At 56.6% G+C, this 26,892-nt stretch overlaps 1 protein-coding gene across 4 annotated transcripts; it reads left to right on the top strand.

Moving 5' to 3' along the window:
- Positions 1-4,102: 4,102 nt before the first annotated feature.
- MOB3A (MOB kinase activator 3A) lies at positions 4,103-18,746 on the top strand. Of its 4 annotated transcripts, none has more exons than XM_063403143.1 (4): positions 4,103-4,264; positions 14,423-14,965; positions 16,600-16,802; positions 17,576-18,746. In XM_063403143.1, the coding sequence occupies exons 2-4, from the start codon at positions 14,548-14,550 to the stop codon at positions 17,603-17,605; spliced, it is 651 nt and encodes a 216-aa protein (XP_063259213.1). In that variant the 5' UTR covers positions 4,103-4,264; positions 14,423-14,547; the 3' UTR covers positions 17,606-18,746. The 4 variants fall into 4 exon arrangements, with proteins under 4 accessions (XP_063259213.1, XP_063259216.1, XP_063259214.1 ...); XM_063403146.1 differs by lacking the exon at positions 4,103-4,264 and adding an exon at positions 6,618-6,641; XM_063403144.1 differs by lacking the exon at positions 4,103-4,264 and adding an exon at positions 9,096-9,342.
- Positions 18,747-26,892: the final 8,146 nt, after the last annotated feature.

The raw sequence follows: 26,892 nt of genomic DNA, 5'->3' as shown, positions 1-26,892 counted from the left end.
ATCCAAAGGAGCCCTGTGAGAACTGGGATGTTTGAGTTTCTGTTTATAGTAGTTGCCTTGAGCCTTAACCTTCTTTTAGTGACAGCTGGAAGAGTCGAGTGTGGAAGCGTGAAATGGGCTGAAAGTGTCACTGTTTGGGTCTGTGCTCCCCTCGACTGCCCCACACATGGAGTCTGTCAGGCCTCTCCCCACTGAGCTGTCTCTGCTGATGTGTTTTATGAGTCCACTTCAATTTCACATTCCTGAGCAGTTAAGCTGTAGCAAGAAACTGGGAATCCAAAGGGGTCTGCTCCTGCTTTTTATCCTTCCGCTCACCAGCTAAGGTTGACCATTACCAGGTTAGAGAAACAGCCATGGGTGCAGCCCCTTGTGTGCAGGTCCATGTCCTCCCCCTGGGCTCTGAAACCAGCAAGGTCATTCTGTCTCTGTGTCCCCTCAGTGTCCCTCGGCCCTGCCCTTGGAGCAGTGAGAGCAGATTGGGCAGCACAAGTGCCCCTGGGTCCCTGGGGCAGAGCCCTCGCGGGGTGCAGCAGAGAGGGGTGCATTGGGAGCCTCTCCCTGACAAGGTGCAGGAGGGGGGAAGTGGGTGGGGAGCCCCTGTCCCACATGCAGGAAGGAGGAGGGATGAGGATCCCCGAGGATCCCTTCTCCCTGCCAGGGTGCAGGAGAGGGGTCCCGAGGAGCTGCTCTGCCTGCCAGGGTGCAGGATGGGGAGGAGGCTGAGGAGCTGCAGATTTGGGACTGTAGCATTTGCTTTAGAGGGAAGAAGGGAGAGTCTGGGAAGTGCCCATTCTGCACTATTGGAATCTTGTGGAGTCACCAACAGGAAAGGGAGGTCACGGTGTCCTGCAGAGATGCTCAGTTGTTGTCCTTCTCCAACATCCCTTGCTTTCAACTTATTTTGTATTCCCCTTGCTCCATTTCTTTCCTCGCTGTTCCACACCCAGTGAGCAAAACTCTGTGGAACGGTTTTGCCTCAAGGCACAGGTCAGGAGCAGTTGATTGCTCCAAAGAGGTGCCCAGGGAGGAGCTGGCTGGGTCTGCACGTCTCCAGCACCACTATCACTCCCAACAACACCAAACCCCTACAGGGAGCAGGATAAAGTGTTGATCTTATCCCTTGGGTGATGTCCTGTACTTTACGCGTGTCTTGTGCTCTTTACACTCTTCCCACAGGAGGTATTTTGGCAAAGGCTCTGCTCTGGTGCTCTGGGTTCCTTGCCAGGCCCAGCTCCGTGTCCAACCCCGCTGCCAGGACATGGAGGGTTTGGTTTTGGTCAGCCTCCCTTGGTTAGCCAGTTGTGTATTAGAAACTGAACATATTAAAATTGTCTTAAAGGATAATGTTCCTCAATTAGTGTTTGGGTTTTTTAATTCATGGATGAAAACTGTCACTTTAGCATGTAGAGTCTCTTACAGAATCCTGTGCAGTGATTCTAGAATTTTGAAACTGTATGATGTGTTACATTCACAAATTTATTTGCTATCAACATTCCCTGGAAAAAGAAAAAAAAGGAAAAGAAAACAATATACCACAAGCTGCTGTAATGATTTTGTGTCAAGATGATCCAATAAACTTTCAAAACAAAGTTAAATTTTTGGCTTTGTAAATGGTCCTTTCATAAGACCATTCCAGTTTGGATGGACCCAAAACCAAGGCTTGGATTTACCCCAGGGCTGGACAATGTATCTTCAGTGGAGGTAAGAGGAATCTCCTTCCAAAAGGAGGCAGGGAGTTCCTAGCACCACCCCTTTGAAAGGCAGCTCTGCAAAGGCAGCTGTCACTAGCACTGAAATTACAGGAAAAAATCATTCAGCCTATCTCAGTTGAATCTCCGTTCATTGTTCTATATTTTGGATCATGATTGCAGTTAAAATCCCAACACATGGAAAAATGGGAGCTCTGGTGTGAATGAGGGCGGAATCAGCCCCTGCTGTTGCTTCCTCTTGGCCTCCAGTGACATTTGTGACAAACGTTGTGACATTGAGATGAGCATTGAGGCCCTGTCCTGCCACAGCAGGAATGAGGCCTTGGCTTGCCTGGTGCCCCAGTGGTTTCCAGTCACACCAGAATCTGTGAGAATCATCTTGGGACAGAAAATCCCTGGGGCTGAGAGTGGGGGGCCAGCAGTTCTGCACTGGGAATTGCCCAGAGCCTTGCTGGCCCCATTGCTGGCAGGCACTGCTGGGGAAGGCTCCAGGTCCCCTGTTCTCAGTACTGCAGTCCCACAGGGCCCTGCCCTGCAGCGTGGGACTGCACAAATCTGATGGGATGGGGTGGGAACGAGCAAACCCCAACTCAGGAGATGCCTGGAGCAAACCTCAAGTGTTCAATACGCCACAGGAGCTGGACTGAACACAGGAACCTTCCTCTGCCCTGGAGTGCTGTGTCCAGTTCTGCGCTCCTCTGGAGCAGAGCACAGCTCCTGGTGTGGGGCCTGTGCAGGCTCTAAGGATGAGGAGGGATGGAGAATCTCCTGTGAGGAAAGGCTGTGGGAGCTGGGGCAGGGGGAAGAGCAGAGATGGATATAGATACAGACAACTTCTATATATATATGTGAGTATATATATATATGGATATATACTTAATAAGGTGCCTGGAGGAATCAGAGGCAAGCAGCGGGACCGGAGGTCATGGGAAGAAAGTGTAACACAGGAAATTCCACCTGAGCAGGGGAAGAACTTTGTCCTTCACGTGACAGAGCACTGGCACAGGCTGCCCCGAGAGGTGGTGGAGTCACCTTCCCTGGAGATCCTCAGAAGCCATCTGGCCACAGTCGTGATGGGCTCAGGGGCCCGGGCTGAGCCAGGTGAGCTCCAGTGGTGCCTCCCAACCTCCACATTCCGTGGTTCTGTGACAGAGCTGCCCACGAACCTGGCACACAGCCCCTGCCCTGGGGCAGAGCAGCATCTGCTCCACGGAGGAATCCAGCCAGAGCGGCCCCGGGGGGCTGCGGGAGCAGGGCCCCGGCTGTTCCCGGCCGTCCCCGGAGCAGGGCCCCGGCTGTTCCCGGCCGTTCCCGGAGCAGGAGCGGCATCAGCTGCTCTCCAGGCGCGGCCAGGCTGCTGCCGTGAGCCGGGGCCAGCTCGGGCAGGGGGACCCCCGAGGAGCTGAGGCTTCAGCCCGGGCTCTGCAGCTCAGCTGGGCTGGGGAGGGCTGTGAGGGCTCTGCAGCGGCTGATGGAGAACTGCAGGCTCCTGCAGGCTCCAGCCAGGAGTGCTGGAAAACCCTCGCGGGGCAGGAGCGGCCGGAGCTCTGCGGGGCTGGCTCAGCTTTTGGCACTCTTTGATTTTGGGCTTCCCAGGGCTTTCCCACCGGGGTTGGACTTTCCCCATGCTGCCGCTTGGGAGCAGTTCCCTTTGAACCGGGGCTGCTTCCGGCCACTTCTCCTTTTTGTGACCTTCGAGTTGAGGTCTGGGCAGGTCCCCCCTGGCCCCACGCCCTGCACAGGGCAGAGCGGGGCTGCTGCCGCCCCTCGGAGCCCCTGAGCATCCCTGCGCTGTCCCTGCTCTCGAAAACACAAACACTGGATAAAGGGGAATAAAAGAAAATGGAACAGAACAGAAATGGGAAAATAAATTCAAAAGAAGAAAATAAATAAAACAGAATAGAAGAAAATAAATAAAATGGAAGAGAGGGAAATAACTGGAATGGAATACAAGGAAAAAATAAATACAATTACGATTTTTTTTAAAAAAAAACAGAATAGAAGAAAATAAATATTAAAAGAAGACAGAAAACATAAAAATAAAAGAAAATGTAAAACAAAAGCAAACAGAAATTTAAGATAGAATAAAAATAAAATAGAAAATAAAATGAGAAAATAAAAAGAAGATGAAACAGAAAAAGTAAGATAAAGTAGAAAATAAAATAAGGATAAAATAGAAAACAAAGTGGAAAATTAAAATAGAAAATGAAAGAAAATAGAATAAAAGGAAAACAGGTAAGCAGAATAAAATATTGAAATAGAATAAAAGAACACAGAGTCAAATAAACGAGAATACAATTTCAACAATACGATAAAACACGAACCGTCGCCCCCCAACATCCGCCGTTCCTTCCCCTGTCCCGCCCGGGCCCTCCCGGGGCGGGGCCGGCGCAGGCGGGGGCGGCCCCTTTAAGAGGAAGTAGCGCCGGCCGCGAGCGGCGCGCGGGAGCGGCGGGAGCGGGGCGCGCGCGCGGGGCGTGCTGCGGCCCGCGCTGAGGGAGCGCTGCGGCCGCGGAGCAGTGCGCGTCCGCCGGCGAGGGAGCGCGGCCCGGCAGGTGCGGGGGCTCGGGGGCTGTGAGGGGACACGGGGGCTGTGAGGGGACACGGGGGCTGTGAGGGGACACGGGGCGCTGTGAGGGGGCGCGGGAGGGTCTGTGAGGGGGGAGGGCCCTGCGGGACGGGCTCGGAGGGAAGAGGGGCCTGGAGGGGGCCGCGTGTCCCCAGCCCTGCGCACGTGTGTCCCCAGCTCCGGTGGCCGCGTTCGCCCGGCGGGGCCGGGCCGGGCCCTGCCCGGCCTTGGCGGGACGGGCCGGGACCTGTTGAGCCGCGGCCACCGCATCCCCGCTCTGGGCGTTATTTGTTAGTGTTTGCCTGGGCGGGGGGCGATGGCGGCCGCGGCCCGGTCTGAGCCCCCTCAGGAGGGCGCGGAGCGCCCCGGGGCGGGCAGGGCGGGGATCAGAGCATGAATCAGGGCATGGATCAGAGCATGGATCAGAGCATGGATCAGGGCATGGATCAGAGCATGGCAGGGCATGGATCTCCCTGTGCTGGCCCGGCCCGGAGGAGAAACCCCTTGGATGGGACATCCCCGAGCAGAGCTCTGGCTGCTGCGCACAGCCCCCCTCAGAGGGCTCGGGAAGGGGTCGGACCTGCTGCAGGATTCATGAGCAACCGAAAAATTCATAATGAGGGAAAAAGAAAACATCACAGAGAGTACGGGGGTTGGTGGCACAACTGTGAAGTTACAGCTTGCAACTTCCCTGTTTTATCCCACCTCTCCCTCTCACGACTTTCTCCAGCCCAGCTGCCATAGGTAAGGGCATAGCCCTGAAGTTCAGTCTCTTCAGTCTCTAAACTGGTCGGGGAATGGGGAATTTTCCATGTTTTTTCAGGTCATGGTGAGCCACGGCTCAGCTGTCACGAGGGAGAACTTGTCAGAAGAACTTGAAAGCAAACTCTTGCTCTGCTTCTGTCTCTTGCTGCAGGCTCAGGAATCCTGATCTTACAGAGCTGCCTCTGCTCTGATCTGCAGCACAGTGAGTTCAGCTCCTTCAAAGAAAGCTGGGTGAGAAGGACAGGCAAGAGGAAAGGGCAGGAGGTTCTCTGGAGGGAAAGGACAGGAGATCTGGGGTTGTCCAGTGTCCAGCACAGATGTTTGGGAAAAGCATTTCTGTCAGTGCTAGTGAAAGGCAGAATTCCCTCCTCCTAGAGCTTGGGAGCTGCAGAGTGGCCACAATTTCTGGATTCCCATCCCTTTGTTAAAAGCCCCTTTCTGGTCTGGAAATCTTCTGCCAAGTTGCAGGGCAGGGAGGGATTTTGCTGTGAAGCTTCCCCAGCCACCTGTTTATCACAGTCCCCAGGGCTTTGTCCTTGCTCTCTGCTTCCTTTCCCAATGTTAGGCTCACATCCAGCTCCTGGATGTGAGACAGTTTGTCTGTCACTGTTCCTGGACTGTGTATCCCATGTTTCAGATTCGCTTTCTGTCTTAGTCACTTACTCAGGTGAACCTGAGGTGAGCTTATGACTCTTCAAATCCCAAGAAAGAGGGAGAGGAGCATTGGGAGTTTTTGCCAATGGTGACAACACCTGGAGCTGTTGGTTTCTGGTGAGGAGCTGAGTGCAGGTGCTGAGCAGGGAGCTGGTTCCCTGTGCCTGGCTCACCTGGCAGCTCCTGGGATGCTCTGCTGACAGGTGGGGTTGCACTGTCACCTGTGCCATTGTCAGACATGGAAATGGGCTTTCCCTTGTGCTTGGCCAAGGCTTGGGGAGCTTGGAGTAGACTCAGCATCCTGAGCAAGGTTGTCCTGCTTCACTTCAGGTGCCTCTGGAGCTGTTTGCCAGCTGCTTCCTTGTCCACATCTACCATGGCCCTTCTGATGAGGTGCAGTGTACCCCCTGCCCTGGAATGGGTTGATTTAGTCCCATTTTGGAGGTTTGATTGTCCAGATCTGTGCTGTGCTTAGTCACTCCTGCTCCTCTCTGAGGGCCAGGGATCTCCATGGCCACACTAATGAAAATGTCCCTTGTGAGTAGTGAAAGTATCTGGGGTCAGAGCACAGAGATTGCAAAACCTTCCCAATCCTGCCCACGGGTCTGGGAAAGGAATTGCTTTCAATTTCCGAGTTTTAATTTCTAGTAAGACAGGGAGGTCTTTTCTAGTTCTTAAACCATAAATGCTGCTGTAAGTGGATCCAAAACCAGCTTTGCTGGAAGCTTATCAGTTTATCTTTAGGAATATGTAATACCCAGCTAATGCTGTCAATAAAGAGTGCACCTTAGGCTGCACCTTTATCCTTCTTTTTCCAGATGCGCCTGGGAGGCAGAGTTATCCCTGAGGCCTGGTTTGGTCTGCTGCCTGCCTCCCTCTGCAGCTGGAGGTGTGGTAGAGGTGCTGCTCTGCTCCTGCTGAAGTTGGGTGGGTTGTTGCTGCAGGTACGTGAAGCAAAAGGGAGGGCACAGGAAGGGATGGAGGCAGCCAAGGCCAGGAAAAAACCCAGCAAAACAACAACTTTTGCAAGTGGGCGAAGCTAGAGCAAAACAATCCATCACACTCTGACAGCCCTGACTTCCTCCAGAAAACCTGGCTGAGGTCCCAAAGTGCTGGTGCTGGTGTTGGGTCAGTGTGAGTGAGACGAGGCCACGGTGGTGGTGCCACCAGACTCTGCCATGTGTGACCCTGTGCTGATTCCAGGGGACTCGTGGGACAGAAGGTGAGCTGGAGCCACCCAGACTGTGGCTGAGGCTGCAGCAGGAGCTGAGCTGGCCCCGTGGCTGCACTGAAAGGCCCTGTACTTTCTGCAGACCACTCTTGGGGCTCTTGTGTGGCTGTGTTTGCTTCCTTCTCTCTTCTGCTGTGTGGTGTGGTTGGTGTCCACATCCATGGGCTCGTTCTGCGCCTGGAGCTGTGCTAAGGGATTGAGTTACTCCTGTATCTCCTGCCAGGGCAGGAGAGGCCTCGTGGGCCTCTGCTATCAGCAAGAAACAATCCTGCCATTCATCCCAACGTGTGACATGAACATGGGGAAAAGGGATGTTTGTCCCTGGGATTATCCATGCTCTGGGAAAGGCTGGCCGTGTGGCCAGCTCGTGCTCCAGCTCAGCCCTGCAGTGTGATCCCACACTTCCTGGGATCCCAGCCCACTGTTAGAATGGTGCCATTGTCATTTTATCATCCTAATGCAAATTTCATGCTCCAAACTGATGTTTGCTTTGACTTGGTGGGCGCAGATCCCAAAGTTAGAGGAAAGAAACTGCAGTGGGCCCAGAAATGACTCTGTCCAGTGAGGAAAGTACAGAGCCTGCACAAGCAGGGAGACGACAGCTCAGTTGGGACTTAATAAACACCACCCTGCCCTTCCAGCCCTGTAGTGGGGGCAGCAAGAGGCCTTTCCTAAGGACCAGGCTGCTCTGGGACCTGGAAAAGAGGGAGCTGCTCCTACCATGCCGTCCCTGGCCGTGCTGTGCCCTGGAAATACTTGTGTGTGCAGTTAACCTGTGTGCTGGAGTCATGACCCAGCTTGTCGGCTTAGCACAGCCCTGCAGAGCCTGCAGCGGATCAGCTCTGCCTCCACACGCAGCCCCGTCGTGGCTGGATCCCTGGAAGCCTTCCAGCAGCGGGCTCTGACATTGCAATGGATGCAGATGTCACGTAAGAGGCAGCAGGGCTGGCCCTGAGTCAGTAACACCCGGGGCTCCGTGGGGCTCCCTGCAGTCCCTGCTGTTCCACGGGAACAGTTGGAAATTGCAGCATCTGCTGCCTGACCTTCCTCTCTGGGGAGGGAAGCAGGAGGGGACTTTCCACAGAACTTACTTTCTTGGGAGGCTTTTCTCCCTCTGTGGCTGTGGGGAGGAAGGCAGGGGGACCACGCTGGAAATTTGGGGTTCTTACCTTCCCTCTCCCTGGAAAGCCAAACTGGATTTTCCAGCCTCCCCAGCACTCACTGCCTCACCTGTGCTCCCTCAGCATCCCTGTACAGTGTGAGCAGTGTCATCTGTAATGTCCTTCCTGCCACTGCCCGTGGTCTGAATGTAAATCCTGAGCCTGAAGCCAAGCAATAAACTCCCTGTTCATCCATCTACCCAGGAGAGACGCTGGTGTCTCAGTGCTGCCTGACCTGGGCTCTCTGCTCCAAGCAGCAGCATTCCCCCTGCAGCTCTCTGGGCTCTGCCAGAGCTCCCCTCACCTCTGGTGGGTCCATCTGCAGATAAGGCTGAATTTAACAGGGCTTTTCCCTTTATTCCATGAACTAACTCGACTTTAGGATTGTCTGGAATGCCTGGCCTTGCAGGGGCAAAGGAGATGCCAGTTAAAGCCCAGGATAACTATTTTTGGTCTTTTTTTATGCTTTTTCCTTTTCTGATTCATATGGCCTTGCAGATGGGCTCTGCCTCTCCATGGTTTTGAGCTGTGTAAAGAGCCTGTCCTGCTCCTGAACCAACCTCTTCCCTTCTCCTAAGCCACCCTCTTTCCAGGAAAGGGCTGGAGACGTGGGAAGGCCCAGGAGAACTGTGCCCTTTCTTACTTGGGAATTTCCAAATTGTGCAGCAGATTGGAATAGCTGGGCCTGGGGGTGGCTGGCAGCAGGCAGGACCTTCTGAAAGCTGCCTGGTGAAAGACAAAAGGCTCTTTGTTTGCCCAACCTTGGGAATTCAGCATTCCCAGTGCGCCCCTGTTCGGATTGGGTTGTGAAGGCTGCTAAAGCACTTTCTAAAAGAAAAACCTGGATGTTGTCCTGCAGAGCAGCAGAATTAAGTGGGGCTGGTGTGTGCCCGGGCCGGGGCTGGAGGTGCAGCTGGGCTGGGTGGAGCTGCTCCTTCTCCAGAAACTTCTGAGCAGCTTCAGCAGCCGGGCCTGAGCGCAGGGTACGGACGGGGAGGGCAGTGCCGAAGGGAACAGCCACGGCTCGGCTCTCCTGCGGCAGCACGGAGTCATCCTGCGGCAGGAAAGACAGAGCTTGCAGAGGGGAAGGATTAGCTTTTGGGAAAACATTGGCAGCTCCCTGGGCCGGGAGGCTGGAGTCAGTGCCAGACAGGAAGCGGCTGACGTGGAAGTGCCGCTGGCTGGGAGCATGAATGGCCAGAGGTGCCTTCCAGCCGCACTGAGCCCGCCTCGCCCTGCCCTGCCCTGCCCGAGGTAAGCACGGGGCAGACCTTCGCTCCTCATATCTCAAATCCATTCAAAAGAGCAGCTGGAAGTTTCGTCCCGGGAAGGCAAGCCCTCGTTAGCTGCCAGACTGGCTCTGGAAGCACAGAAACTGGCTGCCATTAGTGCAGTGCTGCTGCCAGGATTGTTCTGGTCCCTGCTCTCCGTAGTAAAATCTCTCCTTTGATCGGAGAAAACCAGGATCATCCTGTCTGAGACACTGAGCTAGTGCAGAGTGACCATGGGAAGGGGTTTGTGAAAGGAGGGGGGTGGAATTATGGAAAGAATGTGTGTTGGCTGTTTTGTGCAAGTTGCCTGTTTGAAGCTGCTTTTCTTCTCTTTCTCACTCTGTAAATTCAGGTTTTTACTTGAAATGCTTAGTGCATCCAAAGTACCTTTATCAGGGCTGCTTTATCAGTCGGGGGGTTTTGTGTCCTGCGTTGAGAACTCTGGCCTGGCATTAAGGTCCCTGGGAATGGCTCAGGGGGAAGCAGGATCGTGGCTCCCCTCTCCTGGGGAGCTCTGGGGACACGGTGGCTGTCACAGGCTCCCCACCCAAGGGTTACAGGCAGCTGGGCTCGATGGGATTTGAGGACAGCAGCCTGGCTTCCCGGACAGGAAACTGGACAGATCCCTGATTTGAAGAGCGGCGTTGGGCTGTGCTGAAGGGCTGTTTTAGCAGAGGCAGCAGGATGTGGCCGGCCCGGCGCTGGGGTCACAGAGGAGGGCGGTGGCCTCGTGTCTCACCCCTCCCCAGCTGCGGAGCCTCCGGGTTGTGGCCGCCCATGAAACAAACGGGGAGGTTTATTCCCCTTTTGAAAACGGAAGCTCGGCCTTGGCTCCTGCCAGCACTGACAGAGGGTGCAGAGCAGGGCTGAACCCTCTGCAGGAGTGACCTGCTGAGGCCAGGAACACAGGTAGGAGCTTGCTGACTGCTGCCTTGCTGGTTTTCCCCTGCCTTGCTGGTTTTTTCCTGGCTTGCTGGTTTTTCCCTGATTGTTGTTAAACCCCTGTGCAGCGTTGGCAGCAGAGGGGAGCATGGAGTGCTGCTGGGGCTGGCACTGATGGAGCAGTCATGAGACTCCTGGAGTCCTTTTTGGGCCCTTCTCCTTCTGTAGGGAGGGCAGGATCTGTCGGGAACTCTGCTGGCTCCTGGAAGACCTCAGGATGGCTGCTGCAGGGCACAGAGGGAGGCAGTTTCCTGGTGTTTTGGAGGAGGTGACTGCCCTTTTCCAGACTCTGAGCCGCCTTTACAGCTGCCACCAACAGTTGGGAAGCAGCTGCCTGGGCTCCCTCTGCCCAGAGCCTGGTGTTAGAACAGGGCAGCTCCTCATGATCCACCATTCCTGGCGAGGGAAGAGAAATGGCAGGACAACGCTCACAGCTCTGGCAGCAGAACCAGCACAAGAGCTGCACAAGAGGGGAGTCAGAGAACAGGAGCTTTTGGGAGGGGAGGGGAAGGGAAGGGAGGGTCAGGCCTTGAGACCCTGGGCAGGCAAGTCCAGCATAGTAGGGAGCTGCTCCTGCCGTGTCCTTGGGATAAGCTGGAGGTGTGTTTGTGCTCCGGACAGCCCACGGGGGTCATGGGCTCTGTGATCCTGAGCAGTGGCCAAGGTCCTCTCAGAGCACAGGTGACGTCTGCTGTGATCTTGGCTGGCTGAAAGGGGGAGGTAACAAATGCACTGAGGCTTGTTTGTGAGGGGGAGTGGTTTTTCCCCTCGCCTTTAAAGCTGGCAGATACCATCCAGGTGCTTTGCATGTCCCATTTCCCAATTGTCTGACCTTTCCTTTCCCTTGTGTGCGGGGGCGGTGTCAGCTGTGACTCCTGCCTGTGGAAGTAGGTGTTGTACAGATGATATCATCCCCAAGCAATGTCAGGGATGCTTTGGTCTCTGTGCCTCTTTATTTTTATTTTTTTTCCTAGAGCTAAATATTTTTTTTAGCTTGTTGCAGTCAGAACCATAATTAAATAGGCTGCATCTGCTTGATGTCTCAGCTACTCATTTTGCTAATGCTTCACACAGATGCTGAATCGTCTGAGAGACAATTGCTGCTGTGTTGAGCTCCCCAGTTCTCAGGGATGATGTCTCCATAGGATCAGGAATTTGCTTGTAGGACAAGCACTGCCTCAACACCAAGTAAACTCTGCCCTGCACAGAGACCCTGACAAAAGTGAGGGCAGGGAAATCCCCAACCATGTGACAAGTGACAAGGGCAGGTGTCAGATCCTGCCCTGGGATGGGGCAGCCCTGGATGCAGGGACAGGCTGGGAATGAGAGGCTGGAGAGCAGCGCCCTGGGAAGGGACCTGGGGGTCCTGGTCAGTGACAAGTTGGATCTGAGTCACTGCTGAGTCCTGGCAGCCCAAAGGGCCACCGTGTCCTGGGGGTACCAGGGCCAGGGAGGGATTGTCCTGCTCTGCTCTGGGGCAGCCTCACCTCCAGTGCTGGGGGCACTCTGGGCACCACAAGATCAGAAGGATCCAAAGCTGTTGGAGAGTGCCCAAAGGAGGGACACGGAGCTGGGGAAAGGTCTGAGGAGAGGCTGAGGGCACTGGGCTCGTTCAGCTGCAGCAGGGGAGACTGAGGGGAGGCTCCTCGGGGGCTGCAGCTCCTCCTGAGGGGAGGCAGAGGGGCAGGGGCTGAGCTCTGCTCTGGGACAGGAGCCCAGGAAGGGCTGGAGCTGTGTCAGGCCTTGGGCTGGAGCTCAGGGAAAGGTTCTTCCCCCCGAGGGTGCTGGGGCACTGCCCAGGCTCCCCAGGGAATGGTCCGAGCTCCAGGAGCATTTGGACAAAGCTCTCAGGGATGCTCAGGGTGGGATTGTTGGGGTGTCTGTGCAGGGCTGGGGATTGGACTGATGATCCTGTGGGTCTCTTCCAACTCTCAGGATATTCTGGGATTCTGTGAAAAGTCTCTCCATCCCACTGAGATGAGAAAAATAACTGGTGTTTGTTTCTTGATGTGTGGGGCCAAAGCCAGGGGATGTTTGGTTTTACTCCATCCACATCCATGCCAGGCCCTGCAGTGCAGATCCTCCAGCAAAGAGGCAGGGATGGAGTCACTGCAGCAGGGATGCTGTGGGTGCTCCAGGGAGCCGCGTGGAGGGCGGTGCTGCTGCTGCTTTGTGGTTTCTTGTGTGACAGGGTGTGCTTTCCTCCATCTCCAGTGCAGGGAACTCCTCGCCAGTGCTTCCCTGGGCTTTCTGCTGGAAGCAGCAGCAGCAGCCTCAGCACCTGCTGCCCACATTGCTGCTTCCGTGGGGGCCATGCCTCGTTCTGGGGTGGGTGCAGTCCCTGGAGCTTCCGGCTCTGCCACAGGATGTGGCCAGGCTGTGACACAGCTCCTGATAACCAGCACTGCTCAGCTGTCTCTCCACACCCTTCACTTCTCCCTCTGCCATGTCTGGGGCAGGATCACGCCCCAGAGGACACGTCTGCCAGGGGTTTGTGCTGGCCTCGCCTCCCCTGAGGTGCCTCACGAGGTCACAGCAGCTCTTTTGGCACCAGGAAGGCCAGGCTGGACAGTGCTTGGAGCAGCCTGCTCTATTGGAAGGTGTCCCTGCACAGCAGAGGTGTCCAATGGTCTGTAAGGTCCTTTCCAACCCCAACCATTTCATGATGATATGTCTGCTCTGGGTTCACCTCTCAACCCGGGTGGATCTCCCTGAACCACATTAAGCTGCTGTTAGGGTTTCTCCCAATACACTGTAGCCCACGTTGGGGTTTGGATCTCTCAGCTCCTGCATGGAAGAGGCTACTGAGGCCATTCCCACAGGAAATGTTGAGCCTGTTCTTAGTGGGGTGAACTGGAGTGGTTTGGGGTTTCTCCCTCACTGTAATTAAATAAGGAAACAAGAGGCCTTGGCTTTAAAGCTTTTTAATCTTTCTCCAGAGAAGAACTGCTGATTAGCACTGCAGCATCTGTTAGAGACGGGCTCGATTGCAGCCATGGTAGTCCTGACCTTGAGTTTGGGATGTGCTTGCCAGCATTTGAGGACATTATTTACCTATTGGAGCAACACTGTGGCCTCATGTAAATCTACGTAGATCTTGCTTGGGGAAAGGGTTTTGGGTTTTTTTTTGTTTGCTTGCTTATGAAATTATGGAAACTTATTTATGCTATTTAAGGTATCAGCTTAATTTCTGTTACTTTATTCATTTCTCTGTCCGGCACATGTAAAATAATATTTTTGGTACACAAAGCTTTCTGCCTTAAGCTTTCATCAAAGAACAGCCTGGCACAAATTCTGTGAGGGGCTGGCTGTGGGAACAAAGGAGGTATAATTAGCTACAGATAAACAGAGCTGTGTTTCTCGTCAGCATCCCTTCAAATCTCAACTTGTGTCTCACCCTTGGAGCTGATTCCTTTCTACAGGCTGGAAGAGGAAGATGAGCTTTCTCTCATCTTCCAGTTTTCAACTTGTAAACGGAGATAAACTGAAATGGGAAATAAGGTTATGGTCTGTGTGCACCTGCAGAAGAGGCTGTGGCTGCTCTCGGGGCTGGTGTTATTTCAGGATATTTGCTTTCTGGGTGCCTGAGCTGTGACTTCTTCTTCTCGTTGCCCTCCACCCCCTGGTTCCTGTCTCTCACTTTCTGTGGCTGGCGTGGTGGGGCTGTCTGGAGCAGCTCTGAGATGTGCTGTGGGCTGGCGTGACCCGGCCTGGCCTTGTTCCCAAAGCGGGGATGCAGAGGTGCCAATGGGATCTGGGTGAAACCCAGCTGCTTTTACCTTTCTTTGTCAGTGCATGTGAGCCAAGCAGGTGGTGGCCTTCCTGCAGGGTTGGGGTGAGTGGCAGCCCCCTCCCTTGGCTGTGGGGGCCATTCCCTCATTCCCACACGGAACAGGTCAGGAGTGACTCTGTTCAGCCCAGGTCACCCCTCCAGCCTCCCCTCCCTCTGCTCCAGCTGGGGAAGGGAAGGGGGAGGAAGGAAAGCTGTCATGGGCTCCCCCCCTTCTCAGATGTGGGGCGACAGCCCAGATGGCATCCCAGATCTCTTCCTATGGGATTTAGATGAGGTTTCCTGTTGAGAGAGCTGCTCCTAATCGCTGCCCTTCTGTGCTGTGTTGCAGATCAGGACCAGATGAGGAGAGGGAGGTTTCTCTGAAGATCAGAGTCGCCCCAGCCCTGCCCCGGGAAGTGGCCGCGCCTCCGGCTGTCACCGCTGTGGGCCTGGAAGAGACGCTAGAGAAGGAAAATGTCCCACGCTTTAAAGCAAGTGTTCAATAAAGACAAAACCTTCCGGCCCAAGCGCAAGTTTGAGCCGGGCACGCAGCGCTTTGAGCTGCACAAGAAGGCCCAGGCCTCGCTCAATGCCGGCCTGGACTTGAAGGTGGCCGTGCAGCTGCCGCCGGGCGAGGAGCAGAACGACTGGGTGGCCGTGCACGTCGTGGACTTCTTCAACCGCATCAACCTCATCTACGGCACCATCAGTGACTATTGCACGGAGCAGTCCTGCCCCGTCATGTCCGGGGGCCCCAAGTACGAGTACCGGTGGCAGGACGAGCACAAGTACCGCAAACCCACGGCCCTGTCTGCGCCCCAGTACATGAACCTGCTCATGGACTGGATCGAGGTGCAGATCAACAACGAGGACATCTTCCCCACCAACGTCGGTGAGTTCGGGTCCCAGCCGGGGCTGCAGGGAGGGAGGTGGGCGTGGAGCCTTCTCGTGGAGCCGCTGTTGCTGTTCCAGATGCTGCAGCACAGCTGAGCCCTGTAGCAGAGCTGCTTTCCTCAGCGCTTCTCGGGTGGGCAGTGCAGTGAGCTCCTCCCAGCTCTTGTGCAGTGCTGAAATACCCAGAGCTGTACCAGATCCCCTGGGAGTCATGGATACCTCGAGGCAGTGAAGCAGGAGGCTGCCCTTGGAGCAGTCAGTCTCTGAGGTGGCTCTGGAGTGGCTCGTGCTGGGTGCAGGGTGGCTCTCTGATGGCCAGCCCAGGTCTGAGGCACAGCCCTGTGTCACCTGGTGATGGTGTCACGTGCCATAATCACCCCCTCTGTTATCAGAGGCCACACTGGCTGCCTCTGTCCCTCCTGAGGGGTGGGATGCTGGCACAGGCCTGGAGGGAAGGCCCACATTTCATCTACTGCCAGGACCATGGAAACAGGAGTTTGGCCCAAGACACCTCAATCTCCATATCCAAGCACAGCTTTGGGACAGAGATTGTTGGGTTTTATTTTGTGATGGAGATGGAAGAATTTAGTTTCTAAGTTATCAGGTAAATACAACTGGGCCTATGCAGAGCTTCCATCTCCTGGGATGGAGGAGATGGTGTGCAGCAGAGCTCTCTCCCTCCTTCCTGCCCTGGTGTTCATCCCTTTGGAGCTCTGATGGGATGCAGTTGGTCCCTATGTGGGGCACATCTGCCACTTGATCATCCACAGGGATCCCCCACTGTGCCAAAATGCTGCTTAAACCTGGTGTGGAGTGGGCAGAGAGAGGAGGGGGGCCCATAAACAGCCAATTTTGAGACAGCTGAAGCACCGAACCCTCCCCAGCCGTTCTCGTGCTGCACAGTCTCTGCTGCAGCTCTCTGGGGACCACACTGGGGGTGTTGGTTCTGTTCTGGGCTGCAGGATGAGCTTCTAACAGCACAAGGGTTGTGGTTTGGGGTTTTTTTTAGTTGTTATTGTCTTCAGCTCAGCTTTTACCAGATCCTTCAACGCTGACTGAAATGCTGCAGTTCTGGCAGAGCAAGGAAAGGATTTGACTTGTCCTTGTTCTCACACAAACAGCGTGAACTTTACACCCTGATACCACACAGAGGTGGCTGCATGGCCAGACTGCTCTGCTGCAGGGGCCCAGCCAAACACAGTCCTGCAGCCTTCAAAGAGGACCTTAACAGCTTTAATTTTTAACTAAAGAGCTGAAAATGTACCAAAACAAGGGATAACTGTGGGGAGTTAGCAGCACCAGCCCATTCCTTTGGGAAGTTGCTTGCTTGTATCTGGTGGTTTGCACTGTATATATAAATAAATCGAACAGGAGTAGAAGAAAACTCTTGTCTGACTGAAACAACTGCTGGGAATGTTGGCTCTGCTTTCAGTCACAGCAGTGCATCACTCTGTCACTTAAAATATCTGTGCTTTAAAAAATGTGATCCAAAGGAGAAGGAGAGGGGAGCTGGAAATTACAAGGACCAGAAGCGCTTTTGCCTCAATCTGTCCATTTTATCAATTTGTTTTAGCCCTAAGCAACCAGTTTTAACTTGACTGAAGGTTTTTCATGGCCTCTCTTCCCTCCCAGGTACTCCCTTCCCCAAGAACTTCCTCCCGGTGGTGAAGAAGATTCTCTCCAGGCTCTTCCGGGTCTTTGTCCACGTCTACATCCACCACTTCGACAGGATCACCCAGATGGGCTCGGAGGCCCACGTGAACACCTGCTACAAGCACTTTTACTACTTTGTGAAAGAGTTCAATCTCATAGACACCAAGGAGCTGGAGCCCCTGGTGAGTGTCTGGGCGGGCTCAGGTACAGGTGGGGCTCTCAGGCCAGCACAGGGCTGGGGGAGTCACAGAGGGCTCTGGAACCTTCTCAGAAGGCACCACATCAAATCCTGGGGTCAGTTTTGGGAGCTAGGGGGTTCAGCCTGGAGAAAAGGAGACTCAGGGGAGACCTTCTGGATCTGCACACCTCCTGACAGGAGGGGACAGCTGTGGGGGCTCAGTCTTGTCCCAGATAACAAGTGACAGGACAGGAGGGAACAGTCCAAGCTGTGCCAGTGGAGGTTTAGATTGGATTTAAGGGAAAATTTCTTCACTGAAGGGGTGAGACAGGCATTGGAAAGGTCTGCCCAGGCAGTGTTGGAGTCACTATCCCTGGAAGTGCTCAAAAAACATGTGGATGTGACACTTGGGGACATGGTTTAGTGGTGACACAGCAGTGGTGGGGTAATAGTTGGTCTTGATCTTGGGAGTCTTTCTAACCCTTAAGGATTCCATGATTCTCTTCGAAAGCTGGTTGCCCAAAATTCAAGACCAATTGGCCTTGCAGTGTAACTGTCAGGAACCAACCTGGGAGTCAGGATGGGATTGGGATGTGCTGGGAATGGGAATGGTGGGAGGAACACGGCCCTGCCCAAACCGGAGCTGAGGGCAGCAGTGTCACCCCGTGCCTAGGAATGGTATTGACAGCTAAACACAGGGGATTTGTTCATCCACACCCTCACCTGGGAGCCTGGATCCTCCTTCACGGTCCCTTGTCTTCTCTGTCCCCTTGACAGAAGGAAATGACCTCCCGGATGTGCCACTGAACTCAGACCTTCCTGCTCCCACCTCAGCACCTCTTCCGAGGACTCTGAGCCCCAATCCCATGTTGGAAACGTGATTCAAGGGGAGAACAGAGACGTTTCTTTAAGAAATTATATATTTTTAATGAGTTTCAATGTAAAACTGTGATACTACAGGAATATTTTTTTAAAGATGCTCTAGATTAACTAATTTTTTATAGTAATTTCTATAAAAAAGAAAGAAAGTATTTTGTGGGCCACGTGATGGGAATGTTGGCTCTTGGAGCAGGGAAGAGCTCCTGAGCTGCTTTCTCCGTGTGCCCTGAGTGAGCTGAGCCAGACACTTCAGGCAGAGCTGTGCTGTGGGGCGGTGCTGCCATGGAAGCGGTGCCTCCCTTGGGATACACATTTCCCAATGAAGGCAGGGTACAGGACTGGTGTACATGGATCCCCCAGCACCTCTTCCACTGGCTGTGAGTCCAGGTTTGGGGCAGAGCTGCTCTGTGCCCACCTGTCCCCAAGGCCTGGCTCTTGTGTTCCCTCTGAGTAAGCTGGGACTGGGCTTCATCCCATGGCTGCTGCAGTTGGAGTAGAAATCTGTCCTCGTGTGTCAGCCCAGCCCTGAGCTGAGCTCTGCACACACAGCCCAGCTGCAGCTCAGCACTGTCCCCACAGGGACACAGATCCACGCTGGCAGCTCCTCATGGGAGCCACCAGAGGGAAGGTGCTGGGACAGGCACCAGGAATTCTCCTCCATCCCCTCCCTGTCCCTCCTGGTACGCTGACCCTGCTGGGACCAAATCCGGCTTCCCTTTGGGGTATGGAGCCTTCTCCCTGCTCCCCAGCTTCACCACCCCAGCCAGCTGTGCACATCTGGGACCAAAATCTCTGGTGTGCGGCCAGAGCCCCCCAGCCTCACCCACTGCTTGCACAAGGAGAGCTTGGCAGTGCCCCCAGGTAGGTATTGGGTGTACCTAGGATTTGGGGACCAGTAAGTGACCAAACTGCACACCACTAACCACTTCTTCCTTACAAAGCATTCCCGTGCCCTGGAATCTGTACGTACATGACTCTCTCATTTCTCATCCTGCCGTTAGGACACTCTTACAAAATTCCACTCGTGCTCTGAAATGGAACCAATAAATTATGTTGTATTTACACAGCACACGCCGCCGCCGAGCGTCTCGTGACTGCACGTTCGTCAGAACCTTCCCATCAGCAAAACAAACACGGGGTGTTTGGGCTCCTTGGGGATTGTACTGGAGAGCTGGGAGCTCGTGGGTGTGTGCTCCTGGCGCAGCTCCTGGAGCTTGGTTGGGTTCCTCCTGCTCTCCAGGTGCCAGGACCGGGCTGCTCCGAGCCCTGAGTGGGTCCCAAGGCCATGGGGCCTGGCCAGCAGCCCAGGATTGTCCTGACTTGTGTCTGCAGTGTCTCTGTACCCAAGGGTTGAACTGTTCAGCCAGCTCTGAAACTCAGGTGGAAATGGGCAGGGGAGGGGAATTCCAGCTCACCAACTTGCCAAGAGGCTCCTCTGTGCAGGGAAGGAGCCAGGGGTGCAGTCATTGAGGCTGGTGGACCGAATTGGGAAAAACTCTGCATTTGGGGGATGCACATTGTTTTCCTGGCCAGAAGGGGAGTGAAGCATTCCCCAGCTGTAGCTCCTCCTGTTCCCTGCCTGCAGCACTGGCTCTTGCCTGTTCCCCTGTCCAGTGGGGTTTCTGGGACCACCCTCCAGCCCCTTTCCCAGTGTTTTGTGGGTGCAGCTCAGCTGGAGAACGTGCTGTTCCTTGGTGTGGAATATCTCTGGCCAGCCTGGCTCAGCTGTCCCAGCCCTGCTCCCCCCAGTTGTGCTGGCAGAGCACGGGACACACAAAGTCCTTGGCTTAGGGTAAGCACTGCTCAGCAGCACCAAAACATCGGTGTGTTATCAGCATTATTCTCATCCCAGATCCCAAACACGGCCCTGTACTGGCTACTGGGGAGAGAACTGGCTCTGTCCCAGCTGAAACCAAGATACCTGCGAGGCCCCAGGTGCTGAGCTCTGGTGGGGCTGCAGGTGGGTGCTGAGCGCTGCTGGGCGTGGGTGCTGAGTCCGGGGATGTGTGGCACCAACCAGCTGTGACCCACAGGGCTGCAGGGGCCTGCCTTCCTCGGCCCCCCGTTCTTTTTGGGGGAGCGACCCTCCCATGCAAGACCAGCTCAGGCAAGGGAGGAGAAGGAAAACCTTCTCTTTGTGGGAGAAGATGTGGCAGGGCTGCAAGTGCCTGAGCCCGGCCCCCACACCCGGCAGTGCAGGATGTTGCCCAGACAGGTCTGTGGAACCACAGCTCAGCCTCGCTCTGCCTCTGCCCCGGCAGCCCCAGCCCCACTTTCATCTCCCCGGGCTTTCATGTTGTGTTTACTCACTCCTGAGCTGCAGCTTCGAGTGCTGCAGGGAGCAGCAGCTGTGAGCCCCTGGGCTGAGCCCCCGAGATGAGTCCCCTGGGCTGAGCCCCCGAGATGAATCCCCTGAGCTGTGCCCCAGGGCTGAGTTCCCGGTGCTGAGCCCTCCAGGCTGAGCACCCCAAACTGAGCATCCCGAGTGAGCCCAGTGTGGCAAGGGGGTTTAGCCTTGACCAAGGCCTCTCAGTACTTTCATTCCCTGTCTCCCCCCACACTGGTTGGGTGCAGAGGCATCATGAAGGCTGTGCTCAGAAGCCAGAGAGCAGCTTTGCAGATCTGCACTGCAGGGCCTGGGCCGAGCAGGTCCCGTGGCCAGGGCTCCAGCAGCCTCCCCTCTGCGGGGCTGATCCCTTCCCAGAAAGCACAGATGGCCTCTGCCCCGGAGCTGGAGCGGCGCGGGCTGGCGGCACCGAGGGCGCTGCGGCTGCCGTATGTTCCGAGGGAAATGCTCCTTTCCCGTGGTGCAGAGCAGGGTCTCCTGCTGCTCCCAGGAAGCCGTGGCTTGCCCTGATCCTCCCCTGCTGGGCTTCTCCATCCCCTGAACCCTGAGGAGCTCAGAGCTTCAGGGCCTCAGTTCTGCCATGAATCCAGATTTAGGATACTGCCAACAACATCAATTTGTCACAGATGACTGATTTTGGGTCACTCAGAGAGTCACCATCAATGCTGTTAGCAAAAGTTATTTTAATATGAATCTATGAAAGTGTGATTTAACAGTACAATGATGAGGTACCTCCTACATGGATGTAAAAGACTAAGGAAAATCAAGCTGGAATTGAGCTGGAATGATTTACACTGAGACTGAAGATGTGAAAGGGTTAAGAGAGGTCCTTCTGTTGAGTTCAATTCAGACAACACCCCCCTGCTTCCTAAACGCCTGATGGACCTTAGGTACAGCCCAGGTCCAGTCTTAGTCTCAGATTTGAACAATGGTTCACACATGAAGGAATTAAATACAAGGATTTCATTGGTGTTTATTCAGGGTGTTGTCAGGAACTCACCGAGGAGCTGTTGCAAGGTCTCTCCACCTTGGGTGGGGAAGGATCTCTGAGTCTCATCCCAAACCCTGAGATGTGTCCCACCTCCAGAGGAGATCACAGATCTGCAGTCCAGCTGCAGATTAGGGGGAACTCAAATTGGACTCATCCAAAGATGTATTGTTGGTTGAAAGGTCTCTGTTCCTTGAGGCACAGGCTCAGGAGGTGTCCCTGCTCCAGGACACCTTGGCAGTCACACTGCCAGGCAGGGAGAGCTCAAGGCTCTCCCTTGATGAGAGCCAAGGGGGCAGGGTGATGGGATGAAGCAGTTGGCCCACAAGGAGAAGTGCAGGGAGCTCCTTGTACCCACAACTTTCATTGTTCCTTGATAAATAAGTCTTGGAAAAGCCACCTGCTCTCCATGCATTAATCCCACAATCAGTTCTGAGCTCCCAAGCATTGATGCTCCCTGGGTCACTGCTCCTTCGTGGGTTTCCTGGAGTTCTTAGCCTGGCTCTGGCCATTTGCTCCTCTGGCTCCCAGACCAGACCATCACTGGTTTGGTGGAAGGGTCGAGTGCATCCATCATTAATCCCATTAGAGTTTGCTTAATGGGGGAAGCTGGGAAGTGGGGGCAGCCTTTGCACAGGCCCTTGGAAAGCAGCCAGGGTGGAGCAGGGGCTGGGGGTCTCCTGTGGCTGCGTGACTGCGGGTTCTGTGCCAGAGCCATGTCCTGCAGGGATGTCCCCACCTGCCAGCACCTCCCCGGGCAGCAGATCCTGCCCAGAGCACTGCTGGGGCTGTGCTGTGACACAAGAATGCCCTTACACTGCCCTGCCCCTCCAGCCCTGGGCACTGTCCCAGAGACAGCGGGGGACCCCTCCAGAGGGTCCATGGGGCCCATGGACTGTGTTCCCATCCCCAGGAGGTGCTGCCTCGTTCCATGCACCTTTTGAGTTGGGGACACAGGAGCACAGGTGGCACAGGTCATGTCCCTGCACAGCTCTGCTGTCACACTCAGCCCCGCAGACCTTGGGAGTGCCTCTGTCCCTCACCCCTGCACAGGCAGTGGATGCTTTCCAAGCTTTTTGTTTGTTCTGTGTTCCCTGGACAGCTGATGCCTCTGGGGCCAGATTCCCCAGGGTCCCTGGCAGCCCCCCAGCCCTGATCCGCACCCGCCTCCTCCCAGGCAGGGCCCTGGGTTTGCTCTGCTCCAGTTTTGGGCTCCATGGAGGAGGTGACAGCCGTTCCTGGGAGAAGGGGACAGTCACCAGCATGGCACGTGCTCCCTCTCCCTTGTATGGCACAGGCCAGGCCAGGGGCCAGCAGCTCCAGGAACATGGGCAGGACCTGGAATGTTTCTGGGAAAATGCTGGAGCGGGGAGGACATGTCCCATCCCCGCGGGTGACACTGATACCAGGGGCACCTGCTGCTCTGCCCCCACGGGGAGAGCAGGTCCCTCCTCACCCGCTGCTTTACCAGGAAAAGGGGCCCCAGGAGCATTTTTGGTCCTGGTGAATAAATCCCTGCTAACCCCAGAGGCTGCCAGGACACAGCCACCAACACCCATGTCCTACAGCACAGGGTGTACAGGCCCTGCTGTGGTTTCAGTGCCCTTTCCAAGGAAGCAGGGGGAATTTTTTGGTGGTTTGGGAGTTTTTCTGCTCCTTCCAAGAAAAGATGCAACGTGCCAGCCTGCACCTCTTCCTGCCTCCTCCCTGCACTCCTGGAACTTCCCCAGAGTGACCCAGCTGCTGTGGGTCAGGGCTGCTGCTGCAGATTTCCCCCTTCCCAGGGAATTGGGAGGATGGGGGAGGGTGAAAAGAGCCTGAGGTGTTTAAAGTCCTCCTGCAAATGCTTTTCCCATTTGCTGCTCTCTGCTAAGACCAGACTCCCACTGTGGCACAGCATGAGCCCTCTCCCTGCCCTTCTCCCACACACCCCAAACCACAGCTCCCACAGCTCCTGCCCCTTGTTTGGGGGGTTGCAGGGATTTCCCTCCTGCAGGAACTTGGTCCATCTTTCCAGTAGATCCCTGGGCCAAGCCCCATCCCAATCCCACCATCCCCATATCCCTGTCCCCTGGGTTTTGGCTGGTGTGGGGTGTCAGGGCCAGGACTGGGCAATGAGGGAGGGTGGATCCTCCCCACTGAAGTGGCACCTCCCTTGAAGGGCTTTTTGGGGTTAAACCACCCCAGGTGTGTTTGTACCCTCCCTAAGGACACATTTCACTGCAGCTTCGATGTTGGGTTCTGGCAGCTCTCTCACCTTAAGGCACATCTTCCAGCTGGGGAAACTGAGGCACAACACCACCATCCCCCTCCATGTGACCCCTCATCACTGTGCCTGTCCCCCAGCTGTCCCTGAGACACACTGGGCAGCTCTGCCAGACAGTTCCTGGGCCAGGGGGCAGCTCAGAAATGTGGGGGTGAAGCAGGAGCTGGGAAAGCCAAGCAGGGTTCACCCCAGCCCCTTCTCTGCAGCAGGTGGGGAGTGAGGGATCAGGGCCGTGTCCCTGGGAGAGCCCCACGGTGGCAGGGTGGGGACTTGGGGGGCACTGGAGGCCTGGCAGGAACTGCCAAAACGCTCACTGTGGCTTTCAAGTGAGGAGGAAGATCGAGGATCCACCAGCACAGGAACCAGCTCGGCTATGAGCCCATGTGTGCCATGATGGGGGGTGTGTGTCCCCTCTGTCCCCTGTGCCCCCTGTGTCCCTCGTGTTCCCCACCCCTCCACCCCTCCTGTCCCACCCCAGCACCAGGAGTGTCAAACCTCGAGGTTTCTGCCCAGCAGGAAATTCCAGGGTTTTTGCAGGATTTTTTCATTTGACACAGAGCCAGGGTTCCAAATCCTCCTGCTTCCAGGGGCGGGAAGCTGGGCCCTCCTCAGGCCAGGGAAGTAGCAGACGGAAAAAGGAGGTTTATTTATTTTCCCTTCCAAAGCAGAGCAGTGGGGTGGGAGGGGAAGCCCTGGACAGCCTCGAGCAGCTGCCTGCCCACACTGGGGCACATCCAGGGGGCAGTGGGCAGCCACAAGTGGCTCAGGGCACAGAGGGGTGACAGGGTGGCCACGATGCTTCAGGCCCCTCATGCTCCCTCTGCTCCCTGGCCAACAATAGCCGCCTTCCGGCACAGCCCCACTCGCTTTCCTGTTTTCCCTCAGCCAGTCTTGGAGTGTGGGGCTCCAACAGCTCCTGGAGATCCCACAAGATTGTGGGTCCTGGTGGAATGCAGAGGTTTGGGGACAGGTGACACCTTGGGGACACAGACAGGGGCTCACCATTAGTGGATCCTGGGGAGAACTGGGACATGAGGAATTTGCTGCTGGCAGCCCCGTGTTTGCACCCCTGGGACACTGGATGTGATCAGGAGCAGGGAGGGGATTGGGGGGCTCAAATGCATCGAAATTCCTGTTTCCCTGAGAAAACATTAGGAAGCCCTGAGCTGTGGCCTGTGAGCTGCCAGCACTGCCTGGGGCCAGCGGGGCCCTTTCCACTGTCCACAGGCACCCGTGTCCCCACAGCCAGAGCCACCAGTGCAGGGACCTGGGGGCCAGGCTGGGCCCCAGCAGGGATTTTGGCAGGACCCTGCACCCAGCAGGTGAGGGGGAGAGGGAGAGCCCTGGTCCTGTGGGGAAACATGGGTGGTACACCGGGATGAACACACGTGCAGGCAAAAAACAACGCATGATCACGTGTGTGTGTGTTCATGCAAACATCCCCTGGGCTGATGCTCTGGCCTTGCACACACGTGTGTGGTTTTGTGCACGTTCCCTGGCAGCCAATTCCACAGGGATGAGCACCGGGAAGGGAAACCTAGGGAAGAGGAGCCTGTCCCAGTGTCCCTGTGCCTGACAGATGAGACCTAAGGTTGTTGCCACACCTGGCTGAAACCTCCCCTTGAGTGTGCACTGAGTGTGCAAAGCTCATGTGACAAGCACAGGGGGCAAACACGCCACGGTCACGCCAGGGCCACAGGGGAGCAGGGGGTGGGCACTGAGCACACACCGGGCGTGCAGAGAGGGCACAGTGACATGTGAGGAGCACGCAGAGGACACGCAGGTGACGTGACCCGCAGCCAGCACACAGCACACGTGTCACACACATCACACACAGTGAGCACGCTGCCACTGCCCCAGCTTCCCACACGGTGACAGGGACCCCCCTGAGCCCCCAGCCCAGCCCTGGGCATCCCCACCATGCCCGGCACCCCTGGGTGGCCGCAGGGCTGTGGGTTCTGGCTGTGCTCCCCTGTCATTCCATGACCTACATGGCACAATTTGGGCACGGCGTGGCTCCTCAGGAGCCCAGGAGGGGCAGGGACTGTCCCTGTATCCCTGCAGACCCCCCAATAGTGGGGGCACCACCGCTCACCCCCCAGGACTGACTGGGGAGCCCTCGTTAGCAGCACTAACAAACAAAGGCTCGGGAAGCCTGGTGTGCATCCCGGCACGGGAGGCAGGAGAAGGGCTGGGAAAAGCAGGAATTTGGGCAGGTTTGGGGAGGGGGACAGCCAGGAGCCCACCCTGGTGACCCCATGCCAGGCTGGCACCGGGCTTTAGGGTGATGCAAATCCCCCCCCCAAACACCCTCTACCAGCAAGGGGCAGAGCGGGGCCGGGGGCTGCGACGCTGGTGAGGGGACACAGAGGTGCCGATGGCAGTGAGGAGGGTCTGGGGGTGCCGATGGTGCCGGGGGGGGATTTGGGGATGCCGGTGGCTGAGGGGGCACCTGGGAGTGCTGTGGCAGTGAGGGGTGCCCAGGGGGCCGATATGGGGGGGGGGTCCGGGGGTGCCGTGGCAGTGCTGGGGGTGTTCCAGGGGTGCCGATGGCAGAGACAGGGGGGGCTGGAGGTGCCGATAGTGGGCGGGGGGCCGGGGATGCCGATGGTGATGGGAGGGTTCGGGGGGCTCCAGGGGTGGTGATGGCAGCGACGGGGACATCCAGGGGTGCTGATGGTGTGGGGGGGTCTCTGAGGGTGCCGGTGGCAGTGGGGGGAGGGGGGGTCCGGGGGTACCGATGGCTCTGCCGGGGGCGTCCGGGGGTGCCAATGGCTCTGCCGGGGGCGTCCGGGGGTGCTGGTACCGGGGGGGTCCGGGGGTGCCGATGGCTGTGGCAGGGCAGTCCGGGGGTGCTGGTGGTGGTGCCAGGAGGGTTCGGGGGTGCCGATGGCTGTGATAGGGGGTCCGGAGGTGCTGGTGCCGGGGGGATCCGGGGTGCCGATGGCTGTGACAGGGGGGTCCAGGGTTGCCGATGGCTGTGATAGGGGGGTCCGGGAATGCTGGTGGTGGTGCGGGGGGGTCCGGGGGTACCGTGGCGGGCGCAGCCAATGCGCGGGGCGGGCGGTGAAGTCACCGCGGTGCCGCAGCCATCGGCCCCGGCGCAGCCGCTGCGCGCAACGAGCGCGTCTGTTCTCAGCCCCGCGGCGTCACACGAGGGGGGGGGGGACAGGCGCACACACGCGTGGTGAGGGGCTCCCACGGGGTCACCGGGACGGGAGGGGGGTCCTGCTCCCCACCCTGCTCCCCACAGCCGGTGGTGGCCCTCGGGGACAGAGGGACGTGACCCCCCTGCTCTTCTCCCCCCAACTCGGTGCGGGCCGGGCTGAGCTCTGCCCCACGAGTGACCTGTGTGGGCTGGGGGGCTCAGGGGGCCCCCACTCCCCGGCCATCAGCGTCCTGAGCACGGAGCCGGAGTGTCCTTGTCCCGGTGCAGGGGGGTCCCCAAGAGGTGTCCAGGGCTGTCCCCATCCCTGCGCCCAAGTGTGTCTGAAGGGCGGGGGGGAGAATTGGGGTGCCTGAGGGGTGCCACTGTGCCATCGTCCCCTAAAAATAGTGCAGGACGGTGGGAGGGATGCGGGGGGAGGGTGCCTGCCTTTGTGGGTGCAATTTGG

Source organism: Prinia subflava, chromosome 8 (assembly GCF_021018805.1).
Source record: "Prinia subflava isolate CZ2003 ecotype Zambia chromosome 8, Cam_Psub_1.2, whole genome shotgun sequence".
NCBI lineage: Eukaryota > Metazoa > Chordata > Aves > Passeriformes > Cisticolidae > Prinia > Prinia subflava.
This window is presented reverse-complemented; position numbering and strand designations above follow the sequence as displayed.